This window comes from Psammomys obesus, unplaced genomic scaffold (assembly GCF_907164565.1).
Source record: "Psammomys obesus unplaced genomic scaffold, mPsaObe1.curated_primary_1811, whole genome shotgun sequence".
Classification (NCBI taxonomy): domain Eukaryota; kingdom Metazoa; phylum Chordata; class Mammalia; order Rodentia; family Muridae; genus Psammomys; species Psammomys obesus.
The window spans coordinates 5240042-5257339 of record NW_026585691.1 but is presented as its reverse complement, the minus strand read 5'-3'; the positions used below and the strand labels follow the sequence as shown (position 1 = coordinate 5257339).

General features: G+C 39.9%; 1 protein-coding gene across 3 annotated transcripts in view; it reads right to left on the bottom strand.

Moving 5' to 3' along the window:
• The window catches only part of Vps13c (vacuolar protein sorting 13 homolog C), a 147060-nt gene that overhangs the window by 91984 nt on the left and 37778 nt on the right, over positions 1–17298 (bottom strand). For all 3 annotated transcript variants that reach the window (XM_055597904.1, XM_055597888.1, XM_055597896.1), the window contains 10 exons: positions 15019–15146; positions 13157–13263; positions 11928–12099; positions 10150–10212; positions 6608–6737; positions 5840–5934; positions 3128–3270; positions 2258–2450; positions 972–1086; positions 249–385 (listed from right to left, as the gene is read on the bottom strand). In XM_055597904.1, coding sequence (XP_055453879.1) covers positions 249–385; positions 972–1086; positions 2258–2450; positions 3128–3270; positions 5840–5934; positions 6608–6737; positions 10150–10212; positions 11928–12099; positions 13157–13263; positions 15019–15146 — 1283 coding nt within the window. The remainder of the gene's footprint in view (positions 1–248; positions 386–971; positions 1087–2257; positions 2451–3127; positions 3271–5839; positions 5935–6607; positions 6738–10149; positions 10213–11927; positions 12100–13156; positions 13264–15018; positions 15147–17298) is intronic.

The window sequence follows — 17298 nt, the reverse complement described above, 5'->3', positions numbered from 1 at the left end:
AAGGAAGGAAGGAAGGAAGGAAGGAAGGAAGGAAGGAAGGAAGGAAGGAAGGAGGGAGAAAAATAAAAAAACCATCCACCCAGTCCTCAATGGCAAATTTTTAGAGATTTGTCTTTGAATAGCCATGTAATATGTATGACATAAGTCTAGGCTTAGTTAAAGTGAAGTGAAGAAAATAAGAAGCTCTCAGATTCACAGATAACAAGCTTGTCAAAGATAGAAAAAAAAAAAAATACATATATACCTACCTGAAAAGTACCAAAATCTATAATGAGAAGATTTGACTTTTCATGGTGAAAACCCATCTGTGGAATTATTAGATAAGAAGGCTTTAGATTTATCCTTAAATCGAGAACTTTCCGAGTCTCAATAATATGGGTAAGTCCTAAAAGAAGACCAGAAAAAAAAAATGATAAGGTCAACTTGTACATGGTGATACTGTTAACAAAAAGACTAAGAATGTTACTTGAAAGATATTAAGTAGTCATTTCTGTCAAAAATTGGATTCTCAGTTCAGCATGTAGAGTAAAAACTGCATTAAGTTGGTGGAAAATAAACATCCCATAGCATATATACATAATACAGTAAATACCATGAGGCTAGTATTTGGTCTCAGCACAGAACAATTTGTTTCTTTGATTAAGCAACCTGATGAAATAGTCTGCTGAGTTCTTTAAAACCAAGCATGCTTAGCATGGTGAATGGCTTTGAAGAATGGAGGTGAAGGATTGCCCTCCACCTCAAGGTAATTCCAAGGCATGGGTTCTTGGCTGTAAAGCAAGAGAAGCATCTTCACCCTCATTATTCTCTTTCCCTGGCAGCCTAGCAAGTTTACCCAACCCTGAGTTACCTATGTCCAATGTATAACAGCCAATTTTAAAACAAAGAAAGAGAGCAACCTAAGCTACGCTGAACACAATGTTTCCACATTGGAAACATGTTGCTGCTGTTAGACACACTAAAGATTTCACCTGTAGCTGTTCTCTCTTTAATTTCTTCCAGCTTCGTCAATGTAGCTGATGTGATTTGCTCAAGATCCAACTGCTTATTTGACTGAAAGAATTCAGCAACCGCATTGATAGTTTTCTGTAAAAGAATTTTAAAACACAAAAGGTTATAGGTTAAGTCTGAGCTATAAATCTAACGGACTTACCTCAGTTATAAACAGCCATGGCTCCGAACCACAGAATCCAAAGATATTCTATGCTACTAAATTCCCTTCAGGAGTCCAGACAACTACGCACAAGGAACAGCCCAGTGAGCTTATTACAGAGAGGAAAATCTGCGCATGTCACAGCAGTGAAAAGAGGTCTGAGTGGCATGTGGAAGTGGCAAGTGACATGACCTGGTTTCAGCCTCCAGGTAGAGAGTAAAGCCATCCCTCAACACTGAGCTTGAATTATGTCATGCTTAGACATTTAGAGAAGAGACAGGAGGAAAGCTGGACACTCTTACCTACATATAAAACTTAAATATAAAAATATCAGAGATCGTATATGATAAAGAAAGTTCTGGAGATTAGTGGTACAGCAACTTGGCACGTTGTGACCGTGCTAAACACACTCAACCATGTTCTTAAAATGTGTAAGCCGCTAAGCCTTGTCATGGGCGTGGCGAAAATGTTTTCAGCTCCATTTTATCACTAGTGTGTGAGTGCTTGTACACATGCGTGCACGCACACATGTCACAGCACATGTATGGGGGCAGAGGACAGCTCTGTCGAGTCAGTTCTCTCCTACTGTTTTTACTGGGATTCCGGCAATTGAACTCAGGTCATGGCATGGCAAGTGCCTTGACCCACTGAGCCATCCTTTCAACCCTATGGTGTATGCATATATAATATATAATGCAATACAATATAATAAATATATAATCACGTGCATATGCAGCTGAGTGCATTCATGAATATGTGCAGAGGACAAAGCATGCTGTCCTGTTGCTCACTCTCTGCATTATTCCCTTGAGACAGGGCTTCTCACCAAACAGAGCTGGCAGCTAACAAGTCCCGGCAATCCTCCTGCCCACCTCCCACAGTGCTGGGTTACAGGCACACGCGTGCCCTTGCCAGTCTTTTACTTGATGCTGAGGATCCATACTCAGAGCCTCGTGTTTGCACAGAAGTATACTCTCACAAGTGCACTTACACAGTAAACCATCACACAAGTGCACTTACACAGTAAGCCATCACCCATCCCTAGAGGCAACCATCACCCATCCCTAGAGGCAGCTTGAAAAGTCTCGCTCTGTCCACACTCACAGCATCATAGATGACCTCCACGGGCTGCGACTGAACGGTCAAAGTCTGGTCAGCAGGGCTGTTCTCAGGGTTGGTTTCAAACTCAATTTTGAGCAAGGATGATGCAGTATCACCGATAGAAGCCACCAGTGATGGAACAATGTCTTGTTGTCTCAAGCCTGTGATGTACCAATGTTCTAATTTTGCTTCTATCCTATCCAATAAGGAAAGATCAAGTATACAACAGATAAAATTATAGCTAACCCTTTGAAAACTCCCTTGAGAACCAGCCCTATACATAAAGATACAGCTCATCTTTTAAGGCTGGCCTTCATTTACCTACAAAAGCTGCTTTGGTTTCTGTCAGTCACTGTCTCATTAGCTATTTATCATCCACATTAAAAGCCTGCTTTGGTCAACTCCAGGACATGGCACAAATTCTGATGATGATGCCATCGCCATGTTTCTGCATCCTCTACCTGCCTCCTGCTTCTCTTAGCATCCTTCCCATCCAGCTGCCTACACCCCCTACTGTTCCAGTTAAATCTTGCAAACAACTGAGCCGTACAGTAAAACTGTAGGCACTCCATGCCACATTCTAGTATAAGTTGTGTAATGTGTTAAGTAGTCTTGGATTTTTTTTGCATATACTCTTATCAGATACAACATAAAACAGAAATGTACTATTCCCTGAAAAGCTGCCACAGTGCAGACACTCTATATAAAACATTACCTGACAAACACTCACAAAAAGGAAGGAGAATAGAATAATCAATAACAGTTCACAATAAAACATGCAAAAACAAAAGAAATGAAATAAAAGCTGTTGCTATGCAGTCTTCTTTCATGATGCATAAGATTATACATTTGGGGCCTAAAATCATAACTTACTTCAGTGCTTGTGCTCCTGGTCGCTGGGATACTTGGGTACCCAAGCCAATTATCTGGATTCTCAGGATTTCTGGAACATTCCTGTTTTCTCTGATTATAATAGAGGTGCTCACCAACTTCAGAGTCAGTATATGGGCCACATACTAAACGGGAATAAATGAAAACTGTTAACATGTAACTGACTACTCACTTTAATGAAAACTGTTAACATGTAACTGACTACTAACTTTAATGGTTTCTTCTTAATTAAATATGGTGACTTATCACATGACCCAACAAAGCTTGTAGGTTCCAGTACTTACATACTCCCCATGAGTGAACAAGACTAGAAAACTCAATGAAAGCCTACTCAGACAGACAGCACACTTAAAAATGATCCAAATTCATTTGCTTAGGTTTAAAGAAACAGTGAGGAAGTGGCAGAAGCAGGGCACGTCCATTGAGAAGCCTTCACTTAAGCAAAGTAAGTGTCTCAGACCAACCCTCTAGCTGAGAAAAAGAAAAACTATACACAAGAAGTACCTGCCAGATGGCTGTAGAGATTTACACGCACATGATAGAGGCACATGCACACACGTAAAATATATACCCATGAAAATACTCCAAACCAAAAGTGCCACTGGGACAGACAACCACCAGGGAGATGATGTAGAATTTGGGGGTGTGCTTCCCCTTGACACGTGTGAACTTTGAAGAGACTGAGGCAGCCTGTGAAGTGAGGGTCACAAGAATACACTGGAAACCAGGTTCTGGCATAAGGCAGTGGCACTGGTGAGATGCCCTCCAGTCTGGCTGCAGCCCAGGAACAAACCGCTAAAGAGAATTACAGGAAACTCTTCAAATGAGAGTGAAAAGATAGAAATGCAGATAGCTGAAAAGGGGACAGAAGACACCACAAACGCACAGCTCACATCCACACATCCAAAGAAGCTGGAGAGCAGTGGGGCAGAGATTACTCACACTGAAGAGATGAGCCATTCAAACTACACAGACAGAAGCAAGTGTAAAGCTATACCACAGTGAATACTGAAAACCTAAAGTAGAGAGTTAAAAACTCCCTCCACTGGCTGGCCCCCATCTTACAAGAACAACACTAAATGGACTTAGTGAGCTGTTAGGGTCAGGACAGGAGTGGACATGCTGAAGGAGAAGGGGACATGGAAGATGGAAACAGACATGAATTTGATCATATTTCATTGTATTCATGTATGAAATGCTCAAGAATAAAGGAAAGTTAGAAATTATACTAAGAAACCTTAAATAAATAAAAATACCCTTCATTGATTAAAACAACATACAAAGGAAATGTGTGAACATAAACATCTCTATCATGCAGTAAGGCTCACAAACAGCATAAGCAGACAGCGACAGAATTATGGACTCAAAACTCCTTTTTAAAGAAGGAATCAACACCCTAGAATTCTAAACACAAGGTGGCAGGGGGATTCTTAAGACACATGGGAAAATATTGCAAGCAGATCTTCATTGGAAGGAAGAAAACAACAGACATCACCCAAGAGAAGGGAAGTAAGGACAATGGTCAGAGACACAGCATTGAGGGAACACGAGATGAAACTCCAAATCTCCCCAAAATCATCTCCAGACTCAACATAATCTCTAACAGCACTGCAGCAACATGTTTTCCTGAAAGCACAAGATGTTTCTAAAACTGGTGATAGGAATGCAAAAGATATGGCACGGCATGTAAGTAATTCCACAAAGAGGCCCCCAGACAGCAACGGAAGGACAAACCCCTGACTAAAAATAGGCACTTACAGATGAACATACAGGATGGCCAACAAGCCACGGAATCATGCTCAACATCATTATTAAAATAATACAAATTAAAAATACTGTGAGATAGCACGCTACCTCCTTAGAATGGCTAAAGGTAAACAGAGAATGGCCATCACAATGAGTGATACTTGGGGAGCTTCTTTCTTAAGTTATATATACATCTCTCCTATGACCCAACAATTTCACTCCTAGATATTTCCTCAATGGAAATGAAAACACACAGTTAAGAAAGAAAGTGAAATAGAAATAAAGACAACCCAAATGTTTGTCAACAGAAGTACAAATAAGCAAGTTCTGCTGTTTTTAAAGATAGAATCCTCACAGCAATGAAAGAAAATGAGCAAAATATATTAGGTGCAACAGAGGAGATGACTACAAAGCCAGACAAAAGAAAACGTGCCTGTGCCTCCATTTGCAGAAAGACAAAAAGTACGCAGAACAAAGTCATGGTGTTTACAGCAAAACACAAACGGAAATTAAAGACGTGACTGAGGTAATAAAATCAGTACAGCGGTTACCTCTGCGGTAGAAATGAGGGGAGGCACAGGGGATTCTAGGATGGCTGCAATGTTCTAAACCTTGGCACCTAGTCACCGCAGCCAGTGACTTCTCAGCCTATCAAATGGGCAGGCCATTTTTGATTTGTTTGCTCTTGCTCTGAGTTAAATTTCACAATAACCATGTTTTACAGATTCAACTGCACACTTTAACAAGAACCGTTACCAGCTTTCATCCTCTTACTCAGTCAAGCAGTCCTACCATTGAATCTTGACTGGTAAGACCCCAGAAGAGCATTAGGAAACCCAACTAAGGACAACACATTTTCAGTAGCTGCTTAGAACATGACTAATTTAACCCACCTCAAGATAATCCAGCGAGTGAACTGAGACACGTGTGAAGGCACCCAACACCTACCTGCTTGGGCAAAGCAAGGTTGTATGTGCTCTCACTGTAGCCAATGGCAGTGAAGAGCTTGTCTTTTTCCTCTGGGGTCATAAGGTCATCGATGGCTACAAGACAGTCAGTTAGGAAATGAATGGCTTTAGTTTTATAGATTTTTTTTTAAAGAGTACAGACACAAATGTAAAGCAAAACCAACCACCTGATTCCCTCTAACAGGCCATTTTGCTTAATTAAAACAAACACCCTGTATTTGCCTGTTTGTGTTAAGAAACTGCAAAAAGTCACTCACTGTTAAGGAAATTCAGTTCTCAGACATGTACATTTTTAAATTCTCTAAAACATTCAAAGATTAGTGTCATTAAAATCCAACTCAAGCTTAACAATAAGGAATACTGAATGCTGAGACCTCTAAGCATGAATATGTTAAATTTCTCACAACTCATTTTTCAAGAAATCTCAAGTTTTCCTCTAGGTAGACAAACAAAGCAATTATGCAGCCTGTCGTATGTGTTCACGTACACATACCTCTACCGGGTCATATGTGCTCATGTGTTCTGTCCTGTGTGCTCACATGCTCCTCTGCTAGGTCATATGTGCTCATGTGCTCTGTCCTGTGTGCTCACATGCCCCTCTGCTGAGTCATATGTGCTCACGTGTTCTGTCCTATGTGCTCACGTGTTCTGCCCTACGTGCTCACATGTTCCTCTGCTGGCTACATGAGACAGGATCTGTGTGGCTTTTTCTTGTCAGTGGATGATGACTCCCTGCCTTGAGACTTACTTTCAGGGATTAATGATTCTTCATCATCTTTCTTCTTAGACTCTTTCTTTCCCCAAAACCCACTGAACCAGCCACGTTTCTCTCCTGCCTCGGCAGACTTCTTCCTTAATTTCTGCCCAGAATGAATGACCTGAAAAATAAAAATTGAAGATCAGTTCAGAAGAAACACTCTGTTCATTGTGAAGTATTACCATGGTCAATTTTGTTTAATGCTTCAACGGGGTAAGACGGGAGAGAAGGCCAGTCATTTCTTTCTGAAGCGATGCTCATAGAATGGCCTGGACAGTGTGGTCTGTGGATAACCTACTTCCTACACCTACTGACAGAATTTTGGGGAAGACACACCATTTAGCTAAGGACTTGAGTGAATTTCTCTATGCACTGTGGTGAGCAGGTATTTAATGAGACACTACGATCACAGGGTTATGAAATGAAAATTAATCTTTAAAGAAAGATGCTTCTGAATTTACACACATTATTAGTTTGCTAACTAGTTTGTGGGGGGGGAAGGAGAAATAGTGACAGAAACGGTCCTCAAGTCCCACCTCATCTCTTGCTTCAAATAAAGCCTAATGTGCTTCCTACTACTCCTTAGCCATTTTTCAAAAACCAGAAAACAAGTATTAAAAAAGAAAACAAAAAGGAGTAAATGATTTAGACTCTGCCATCATTCCCTGATCTTCAACCATCTTCAATTCACTTTTAAGAAAATTTTCAATAGATGATAAATCATCATAACATATTTAAGTATCCCAGAATAAATAAAAAGTAAACCAATCAAAAAGAGAAGTTAAAAGGAAAAATTAAGTTCTATATTGAAAGAGGAGCCTTGGTGACTGGCTACAAGGCCAAGCATGGGGGAAATGTTCAGTGTTTGTCCTAAATCACCCATGGGTGCAAGCATTCAAGAGTGAAGAGATATGAAATGGGCAGGAGAAGATATCAAGATATAGTAAACATGGCACTTTATTCTAGCATTAACATATATTCGTGTTTATATTATATACATTTTATATAGATGTTTGCGTGTGTGTGTGTGTGTGTGTGTGTGTGTGTGTGTGTGTGTGTGTATAGACAGAGTGAGCAAGCAAGAAATAAAGACAGTCATCCAAAAAGAAAAGAAGAAAGAAAAATTATTTGGAAGCATAACACACGTGCAACTCAGATCTGAGTATGGGCTCAATTGCCAATCAGGTGTGTCTACCACAGGCGGTCATAGGCGGTCAGGCTGTTCTCCTCCTAGCCTTTTTCTGCCTGAATTTGAAGCTGTGTTCATATAGATTCCCTCCTTCAACTAAGCATCACCCCATAATCCACTCTGAGTTGTTTCCCATCTCTCTGAGCATGACAACAGAAGGCTTTTGGTCTCTGCAACTCTTTCCCAGTTCCTTAGGTGACTATCCAACCTCACATGTCTAACCCATCCTGAATTTTAGTGCAGTACAGACTTCTCTTCTAAACTCTGAGCTCATCTTCCTGTATCTAATGTGAACTCTGGATCCTCTCCTACTGCACCCAAGATGTTCCAGTCTTCCCCATTTTGTGTAATGACAGAACTATGCTTTCAACGGTTTATACCAAAATAACCCAAGGATTTTTAACTATCTTATATCTAACCTGTATCAGATAGTATAAATTCTGCCTTCAAAACATCTAGACTCTGGGACATTCTTTGTCCTCCGACAAGCTCCTGCCACCCGTCACCATTTCAACAGCAACTGGCCTATTAGTACCTTTGTGTTCTCTCCTACAGCTGTTTGCAAAGCAGCTAGACTGAGTTCTACAGCATGCCCAATTACAACATCCTGTTTCTTAAAATCAGTATTAAAGACTTGCCAATTCAGGATAAGAGCCAAAATCCACCCTGCTAATAAGAGCCTACACACCACACGGTAACCTCCTTCCCAGCAGGACCACTTCACCCTGCCACTTCCTGTAAATCACAGTGGCTGCCATCCCCACCCAACCCCCCTCATAGCACTGAATGAGCCAGAGGAACTCCCAGGCCAAAACCTTTGAACTGGTACAGTTTCTCCTTTCCTCCTGGCTCAGCTTCCTGGTGTCTCCTCCACCCTCCTTGGGTCATTGGTCCAATCTCCCTTTCTGAGTGAAGCTTTCTCTGCTCTCCTGTTTAAAACTGCAATCCCAATTATCATTAGAGCCCCAGCACTCTCCATATCCCTGCCTATTTATGTTTAATTGTGTATTTATTATCCTTCTCTCCCACTGAAAGGAATGTCTTTGTTTTGCTCACTTCCATATGCCAATACAAATGGTAAAGAGAGAAAAAAAATCATGCACTTAGTCAGTCCTAAGGCACATAACAGTCCAAGTGTTTTAAATGAATTATCAAATATTCCCCCACAAGAAGCACAGGACACAGGTTATTGTATATATGAGAAAACCAAAGCACAAATGATTAAATAGCTAGCCCCAAGTCACAAAACCAAAGGCCTGCAAAATGGAGACCATCTGACCCTTCAAGTCCACACACTTAACCATAATCTAGAATGACAGGAATTCATGAAGTTTTTGCTAGATAAATGAATATGTGCATATGCTCTGGTGTCATTTTAAAATGAGTATTGACTGGAAGGCCAGCTGAGTGATGCAGCAATGGGCTCAATCCCCAGCATCACCGAACAGGGGGCGCCATGCCCACAAAATCTCTAGAAAGGACTTAAAAGGAACCGCAAACAGCTCCAGGCAGCAGCTGAGCAGCTGAGACAACATGTGAGGTAATGAGAGCGTCTGCTCTCTTCTGCTGACCTGTTTTGTAATGTTTTTAGAAGCTCTATCTAACTTATAATTCATTTTTAATCACTGAGAAGGAAAAGATGTGACAGAACAAAGCACACTGAGTCCTGGTGGACAGGCAGGACAGAACCATTATAGACAGATTGGTCCTGCTTTTACAAAATACGAAAGAGAAAGCAGTCAGGAGGGAAGACATAAGAGGGAAGAAGAAAGGAGAAGAAAGGGGAAAAAGCTTTGAGTAATGAGTAGCTGAAAAGCAGAAGCAAGCACTCTAAATCATAAGAAAAATCACGTGCCAGAAGCCAAATGTGAACTGGCAGTTCCAAATCGCTAGAACAATGGAGAGCTTAGATTTATGTTTTTACAAAATTTTGATTACACAAAAATTTCCTTCTTCTTAGGTTAGCAGCTTTTTTCCAGTTAGTTTTCCCTAGAGAGTAAATGAGGCAATCAATAAAGACCAATCTCTATTCTCATTTGGGTAAATCTTAGCAACTTCCCATAAAACAAGGATTTCTTCATCCTGAGTTTACAGCAGTATTATTAACTCAATAATAAAGAATACAGTCAGCTGGGTGTGGTACTGCATGCCTTTAATTCCAGTACTCTGGGAGGCAGAGGCAGGTGGATCTCTGGGAATTAGAGGCCAGGCTTGTCTATAAAGAGAGTTTTAGGACAGCCAAAACCCTGTCTTGAGAAGACAAAAGCAAAAACAAAAAGAGAGATAAAATAAAGGAAAAGAAAGAAAGGAAAGAAAAATAAAGTAAGTTAGCCAAAATGATTACCTCAACTTGTGCTTGTTGTCTCACTAAGATTATGTTAAAGACATCTAGATTCTTCTCCAAGTCCTGCAAAACGAAGGAAAAAAAGATTAGATAAAAAAACATACTCTATGATTGACGGACTCATCTAGTCATTGCCAACACTGACAGTGTTCTAATGAAAGCATGAGCTAAAATGGACATTAGGCTTTTAATCACTTCAATTCTTGTAGTAAGGGAAATAACTTTTATAGAAAGTTAAATCCTTATTAACTAACTTGAAAATAAACCTTTTTTTCTGTGAGACATGTTTATGACAGGAACTGTGCTAGGGCTAAAGAGATGGCTCAGAGGTTAGGAGCACTGGGCTGCTCTGACAAAGGACCCAAACTCAGTTCCCAGAATCCACACGGTGGCTCACAGCCTCTGTAACAAGAGACCTGATGGCCTTTCTGACCTCCACAGGCACCAGGCACACAAGGAGCGCACACGCATATGTGCAGGCAGAACACTCACACAAAATAAAATAAAATAAAATAAAATAAAATAAAATAAAATAAAATAAAATAAGTACATGTTTTAAGAGGTTTGAAAAAAGAAGGGGATGTGTGGAGCTGAAGAGGTAGTTGGAAAACAGCACTGGATTCCCTGCAAAGACTGGAGTTCAGTTTCCAGCACCTACCACAGTTCACCCACCACCTATAACTCCAGCTCCACCTCTGATGCCCCCCTCTTTCCTCCTCAGGCACCTGTACTTACCCACACATAGACAAGCATATATGCATAATTTTAAGGATATAACATATAAAAAAAGAATAAAAAGATGGAGAGCCATTTCATCACCAAGTATACTAAAGGAGAAAGAGAGACCCTAACATTAACTGGATCATCCATATCTCAGACAATGTTTATACAAACTGGTTTATACAATGCTCAGGACAGTAAGACAGATGTTTTTACTTTACTAAGAAGAAGCACTAGACTTGAGCAGCTGAGAAAGAGTCTGCGACCTGAACAGCTGGTAAACACCAAGAGCCTGAGTCCCGATCTTTGTCTTCCACACCTATGCTCTTTCTGGGTCACACTGGTGACTATCATTGCTCCAAACCACAGGAGTCCAGCTTCGTCTCATATCCTGGACACTGTGACTCAAAGACAGCACCAGCTACCAGATGTTACTAAGCAAATTCTCCATCCACGGTACAAGAAAGATTCCCAACCTCTCTCAAGGAAGAAAGTGTTTTTGTTTTGTTTATAAATAATACTTTAAGTTCTAAAATGAAAAGAACACACTGTATAATAAGTGTGGGGACTTATATAAACACAACAAGATCTAACAAATGAACATTTAAAGGAGGCTGGTGCCCATTTTCTAAACAGTACTAGAAAAAACAGACACATTTGCCCAAATAGTCTCTACTAGTTTTACTTATGTGACATCATGCTATGGAAAAGAGATTGTTGGTTAATAAAAATAAAGAAAAGAAAAAGTAAGAAAGAATGCTCTATTTCCTCATCTAATTCATTTCATTTCAAAGCAACAAGTCTGTTCTTTGTGAAATTATATTCCAATTCAAACTAGACACATAAGAATATTAAAGGAGCTGGGTTTAATGGTATACACCTTTAATCCCGGAACTTGGGAAGCAAAGACACGCAGATCTCTATGAGTTCAAGACCAGCCTGTTCTGCATAGTAAGTTCCAGGACAGCCAGAGCTACATGAGAGCCTATCTCAAACAAACAAACAGAATATTAAAGGGTGATTAGACATATAGCAATACTGATATATGAAATATATACCTGAATTTGTTTCTGTATTTCTTCTGAGACTTTGGTTTGTGTTAACTTGTTTTTGTAAGCAATTTTGTAACTCTTGAGTAACTGCCTGTGTTTTTTTATGTTGCTCCATGACCACATCTGGGTGTATCTTCTTATATGAACTTCAAGAACAGAATCAATTGCATATTTCCACCTAAAGTCAAATTTTGTTAATGTACATATGAATATAAAGGTTCAAGAAAAGAGTTTAGACTTTTCAGAGACACAATATTGTTGATTTTTATTGTTGTTCTTCACCATCTTCAGTAGTTCCCACAGTAACACTGCCAGGTCCCAGTACAACTCTCTGACCTAAATAAAATGAGCAAAGAAACACTCTCGGAAGAGGATGTGCCAAAGCAAAACCACAATGGCACAAAATGGTACATGCGGGAAACAATGTAGTCACTGTTCAATAGCAACGTCTTACCAAGTGGCAGACCACATACAGGACAATGGTTTCATGGCTATATTAAAAATACGGCATAGCTACTTTAGTTCACACTGCATGACATCCACACAATCATGAAGTCCATTCGTGGCTGCATTTCACAATACATCTCCACTGCTAAGTGAATCTGGACTACAGACTGTGTTATGCTGGGAATACTCTGTCCGTGCAGACAACTGACAAGACTTTTTAAAGCACATTCAAAGTCTTGAATGCTAAAATGAAACTTTAGGAGTCCAGAAGCAAAATATAAAATGAGGGATTTGTGAGGGGAAAAAAAATAGCACAGACATAAAAGATCTGTTTTCTTATTGTTTTTGAAGTGTCTGGACAACAAGGCCTTAAAGGTCTCTTATATCTGAATGTCCTGGCTATATGATTATTCATTCCTCATAAAATAAAAGAACAAGAGCTAAGGTGATGACTCAGTGGTCAGGTGCTTGCTGAGCAAGCATAAGGACCTGAGTTTACATCCCCACAATGCAAGTAAAAGCCAGGTTCACTGGTGCACACCTGCGGCCCCAGGGCTGGGGCGATTGGGAGATGGAACAAAGGAAAAGCTTAGGGTTCAGTGAGAGACTTTGTCTCAAAAAGTAGGGATAGAGTAGAGAGAAGCTATTGGGAAAGACATCCAACATCAATCTCCAGTCTCCACACAAACCCACACAGACAAGCACATCTTCATGCACACACACACACAGAGAGAGAGAGAGAGAGAGAGAGAGACAGACTTAAATAAAAAGAACAAACTCTAACTTACCATTGCCGACAGTTGCTGTGAAGTGGTAAGCAAGGCTTGTACTTCCTATAGGGAGCATTTCTAACCATATAATCCAGTGACTCCAAAAAGTCAATCATACTTAAATACTATTGAGACAAGAATGAAATTAGGTTTGTAACATTGAACACATAAATAAAAGTTAGATTTGATTCTCTTTTTCTAGAGGACTCCAAAATCTCTAATAATAAAATATGCTAACTATACCTGATTAAACATGACATTATCAATTAGAAATTAGAGCACAATATTTCAAGTTCTTCTATAAAAGAAAACTGCACTACTATTTAAACCATCACACAACCAACAATACACATCCTTTTTTCAGATATTCTAAAATGCAAAAAAAATATACATCTTAGCAACAATAAAATGGCATGTCTCCCATGTTGATTGAATTTGTGTTTCTAAACCTGCCTTTTTGCCACAGCTACAGCACCTAACTCCCAAACTGCTCCAGGACAATGATGCATAATCAAGCAAGCTAAAGCCACGCAGGCACTCACTTTAGCATCAACACCACTGCGTGTTACATTGGCCTGACAAACGGTTCAAATAAAGAGAAACACACAAGAAGAGTGTGAGAATGACCACAGGCTCAACTAGAGAAAGGGCTAGCTTCCTTTGAATTTCCCTCAATACAATTCTACCTAACGGTTACCTGAGAAATGTGTCTAGCCTAATCTTCAACAGTAAACCATACGACAGATTTCAAAGGCACAAGGAAGAAGGATACAAAATACCTAGCTATAACTTGTATGCACAATGTTATGAAATAAAATTGCAGAGACTTTATGTAAAGTAAAATAGACTATTAAGGTTTGTTTTAAGCTAGCCATCGTGGTTTACATCTGTAGTCCTAGCACTCAGAAAACTGAGATAGGACAGATTGTTTTAGCAAAACCTAGTCATCCTGGGCTATATTTAGTGAGTTCCAGACCACACAAGACTAAACAGAAGAAAAGTAGTTTTTTTCCCCTATGGTGATGTAGATACTGGAAAATCTAAAATGACAAAGACCATTTACATTCCATTAATTAGACCGCACTAAACTAAAAGACGAGTTAGTGACACTTCTCATCCTCTCAATTCAGATCTCCAGGTCTGCTATCCAAAGCCTCCAGGTAGATGACCACACTTGGAAAACAGAGGAAAAACAGTTGCTCTAAAAATTAAAGAAATGGTACTTTAGTGTCTTTTATTAAAAACTGAAGTGATGGGGCTGGAGAAATGGCTCAGTGGTTAATTTCAGAGGCTGCTCATGCAGAGGACCTTGGGTTTAATTCCAGCACCCACAGGGCAGTTCACAACCCCCAATAACGTCAGTTTCTGGGATCTAATACCCTCACCTATCCCCTGAGGCTCTTGCAAGCACGAGTGCCCATATATTCCCAGAGGTTCCAACACCATACACAAGCATCAACCTGAGTTCAATGCTCAAAGCCCACAAGGTAGTGGGAGATAACTAATTCCTTCAGCTTCTTCTCTGAGCCTATACCCATGCACAGATGCGTATACACACATACACACACTCACACACATACATCTAAAAGATGAAAAGAGAAGACTACACTGAAATTCTCCTGCAATTATGAATTAAAAGAAAATAACACCATTCAGTACAGTTTAATAAGATCAAGCTTCATTTGTAAAAAAAAAAAAAAAAAAAAAAGATTAGATTAATGGAAACTATGTCTGAAATCTCTCATTTTTAATTTTCTTTTTTTTTTTTTATCAAATGTCAAAAAAAGTAGCAGCTGACCATCAAGACTGACTAATGACGAGGACAAGAGCAATCAGAATACAGGGCTGACTAAAGCCAGAGCTGTCTGAGGGGCCGTTACCTGAGGCTTCGTCAGCTCAATGGCGATATTCTGCACTTCTACGTTCCCATCGAGTTTGGGGGTTTTGAGCTCTGACTCTGCACCAGGATTCATGTAGAGTTTTGCAGAGGCTGATATTGGCTGGAAAACTGACAGCACACGGGAAGGCATAAGACAGGTTTATGCGCTCACAACTGTGAACAACTATAAGTAACTATGAGAATACTGCACTTGAAAAGTAAAAAAGTAAATTATGGCATGTATGTGCAACAGGACCACTACCAAGAAATATGCAAGGCATATGAACTCAGAGAAACAGTGGCAGCATGCACCAGGCCTGCACAGGTCCAACCCAGATGGGTCCCAGCACTGAGAGGGGGAATGGGACCTGAACCCTGACCAAAAAGCTATCTCCAACTAACAACTGCTCACAAAGGAAAAATTAGTTTCTCCAAGGGAGTCTCACTGGGTCTACAAACCACACTTAAGGACAGGCCCCAAACCCAGCAATAGATGTACAACATTCTTTAGTATTTGGGGGTTTGTTTTTGTCTCATTATGCTTTGTCCGGGCATTATTTTACTTTCCTGGTCTCTTTGTTTATGTATTATGGTTTCCAATCTTGTGTTTTTATGGCTTTTCTGCACTGTCTGAATGTGTGTGTGCTTCCTGTGTTTTTTCTTCGTTTTTGTTGTTTGTTTTTTCTCTCTTTAGAAAACAGGCAAATAGAAAAGCAAACAGGCCAGAATAGAACAAAACACACAGAGAGAAAAAGATACGGAGTTGGGTGCATGGGCATATAGGGAGAACCTGAAATGAGGGAGGGGAAACGGTGATCAGAACACAGTGTATTAAAAAAAAAAAATGTTTTCCATTTAAAAAGAGAGACAGACCGAGAGAGGTGAGGACAGAGAGAGAGAGACAGGGAGACAGAGAGAAAGTGATGTATAAGAATCCACTTATCTGTGTGAAACAGATTAGGCAGCTGGTTAAACCCTGTCTCCACATGGAGTCATGTTCCCAGGTGAGGAGAACATGAAACACAGACTGTCTGTCTACAACTGGGTTTCTCTGTGATTTAATAATTTACTGTTCATATAAAATATTAAGACAAGAGCTGGAGAGAAGAGCAGTGGCTGCTCTTCCAGAGGCCCTGAGTTCAATTCCCAGAAACACAGTGGCACATAACCATCAACACTGAGATCTGGTGCCCTCTTCTGGCATGTAGGCACATATGCAGGCAGAATACTGTATAAATAATAAATAAATCTTTTTAAAAATATTAAAACAAGGAGAGAAATAAAATCTATTTTCTCTCTTAAACATTGACAAAACTTAGAAACAGAAACATAAATAAAATTGTCCTAGAAAACAAATTATCAGTATACTGTCTTCAAATTGGTCATATACAAACAACCTTAAGAAAAACTAAAAATACTCTTGAGATTGGGTGACAGTAAAAACAAAAAGTCTACTTGGAATGATAATAGTGATACATTTTAACTATGAAAGAATATCAAAGCCATAGGAATGTATTACCTTATAATAATCATAATTTGTATTAAATTGTATAGCATTTTGACTGACTTATGCTATTCATAAATTCCTGAGAAATAAGTTGTATATTTTTCTGAACTAGTTATTTTACCAACGGGGAACATCTCAAAATTTTGTCATTTCTCAAGTGTATAAACATAACAGAGCGCGCCATCATCCAATGGCAAGGAGCTCCAAAGGTCAGGAAGAAAGTCACAGAGAACAGGACAATTTGGAGTAGAGAAAGAAATGGACACGGAGGCGAAGGAGGATTACAAAGACGCTCACTGAATAAAAACAAACAGCTTCTCAGAATGAAACTGCAATGGAAAAGCAGTCAATAAATAAGCGGGCGACTCTGTCTGAGAAGTGAAAGGGAAGCCGCCAAAACACAGAATTCACTTCTAAAAATACCCAGCGTGATTGGCTTACATGGGCAGAGGGGACATGAATCCCGCAACCTTGGACATTCCAAAACAGAGAAAGAAAAAGAAGGAAAAAAAGAGGAAGAAGTGAGGGAGAAGAGACTGAAGGGAGAGAAGGGGGAGGAAGAGGAGCCCACCCCGCAGCACGAAGAACAGTGTAACAAGGTAGGAGAAAGCACAGAGGCCGAAGGAGGTTGGCACTCTGTCCTCCTCCATCATGCTCTAGTGCTGTGGGCATATAGCCTAGTCCTAAGGAGTTACAATCCAAATAAGCATGCTGGAAGCAAAAGACCATAAAATTAACACATTCTGTTTGTTACAGCAACTTCATTCAGAAAAG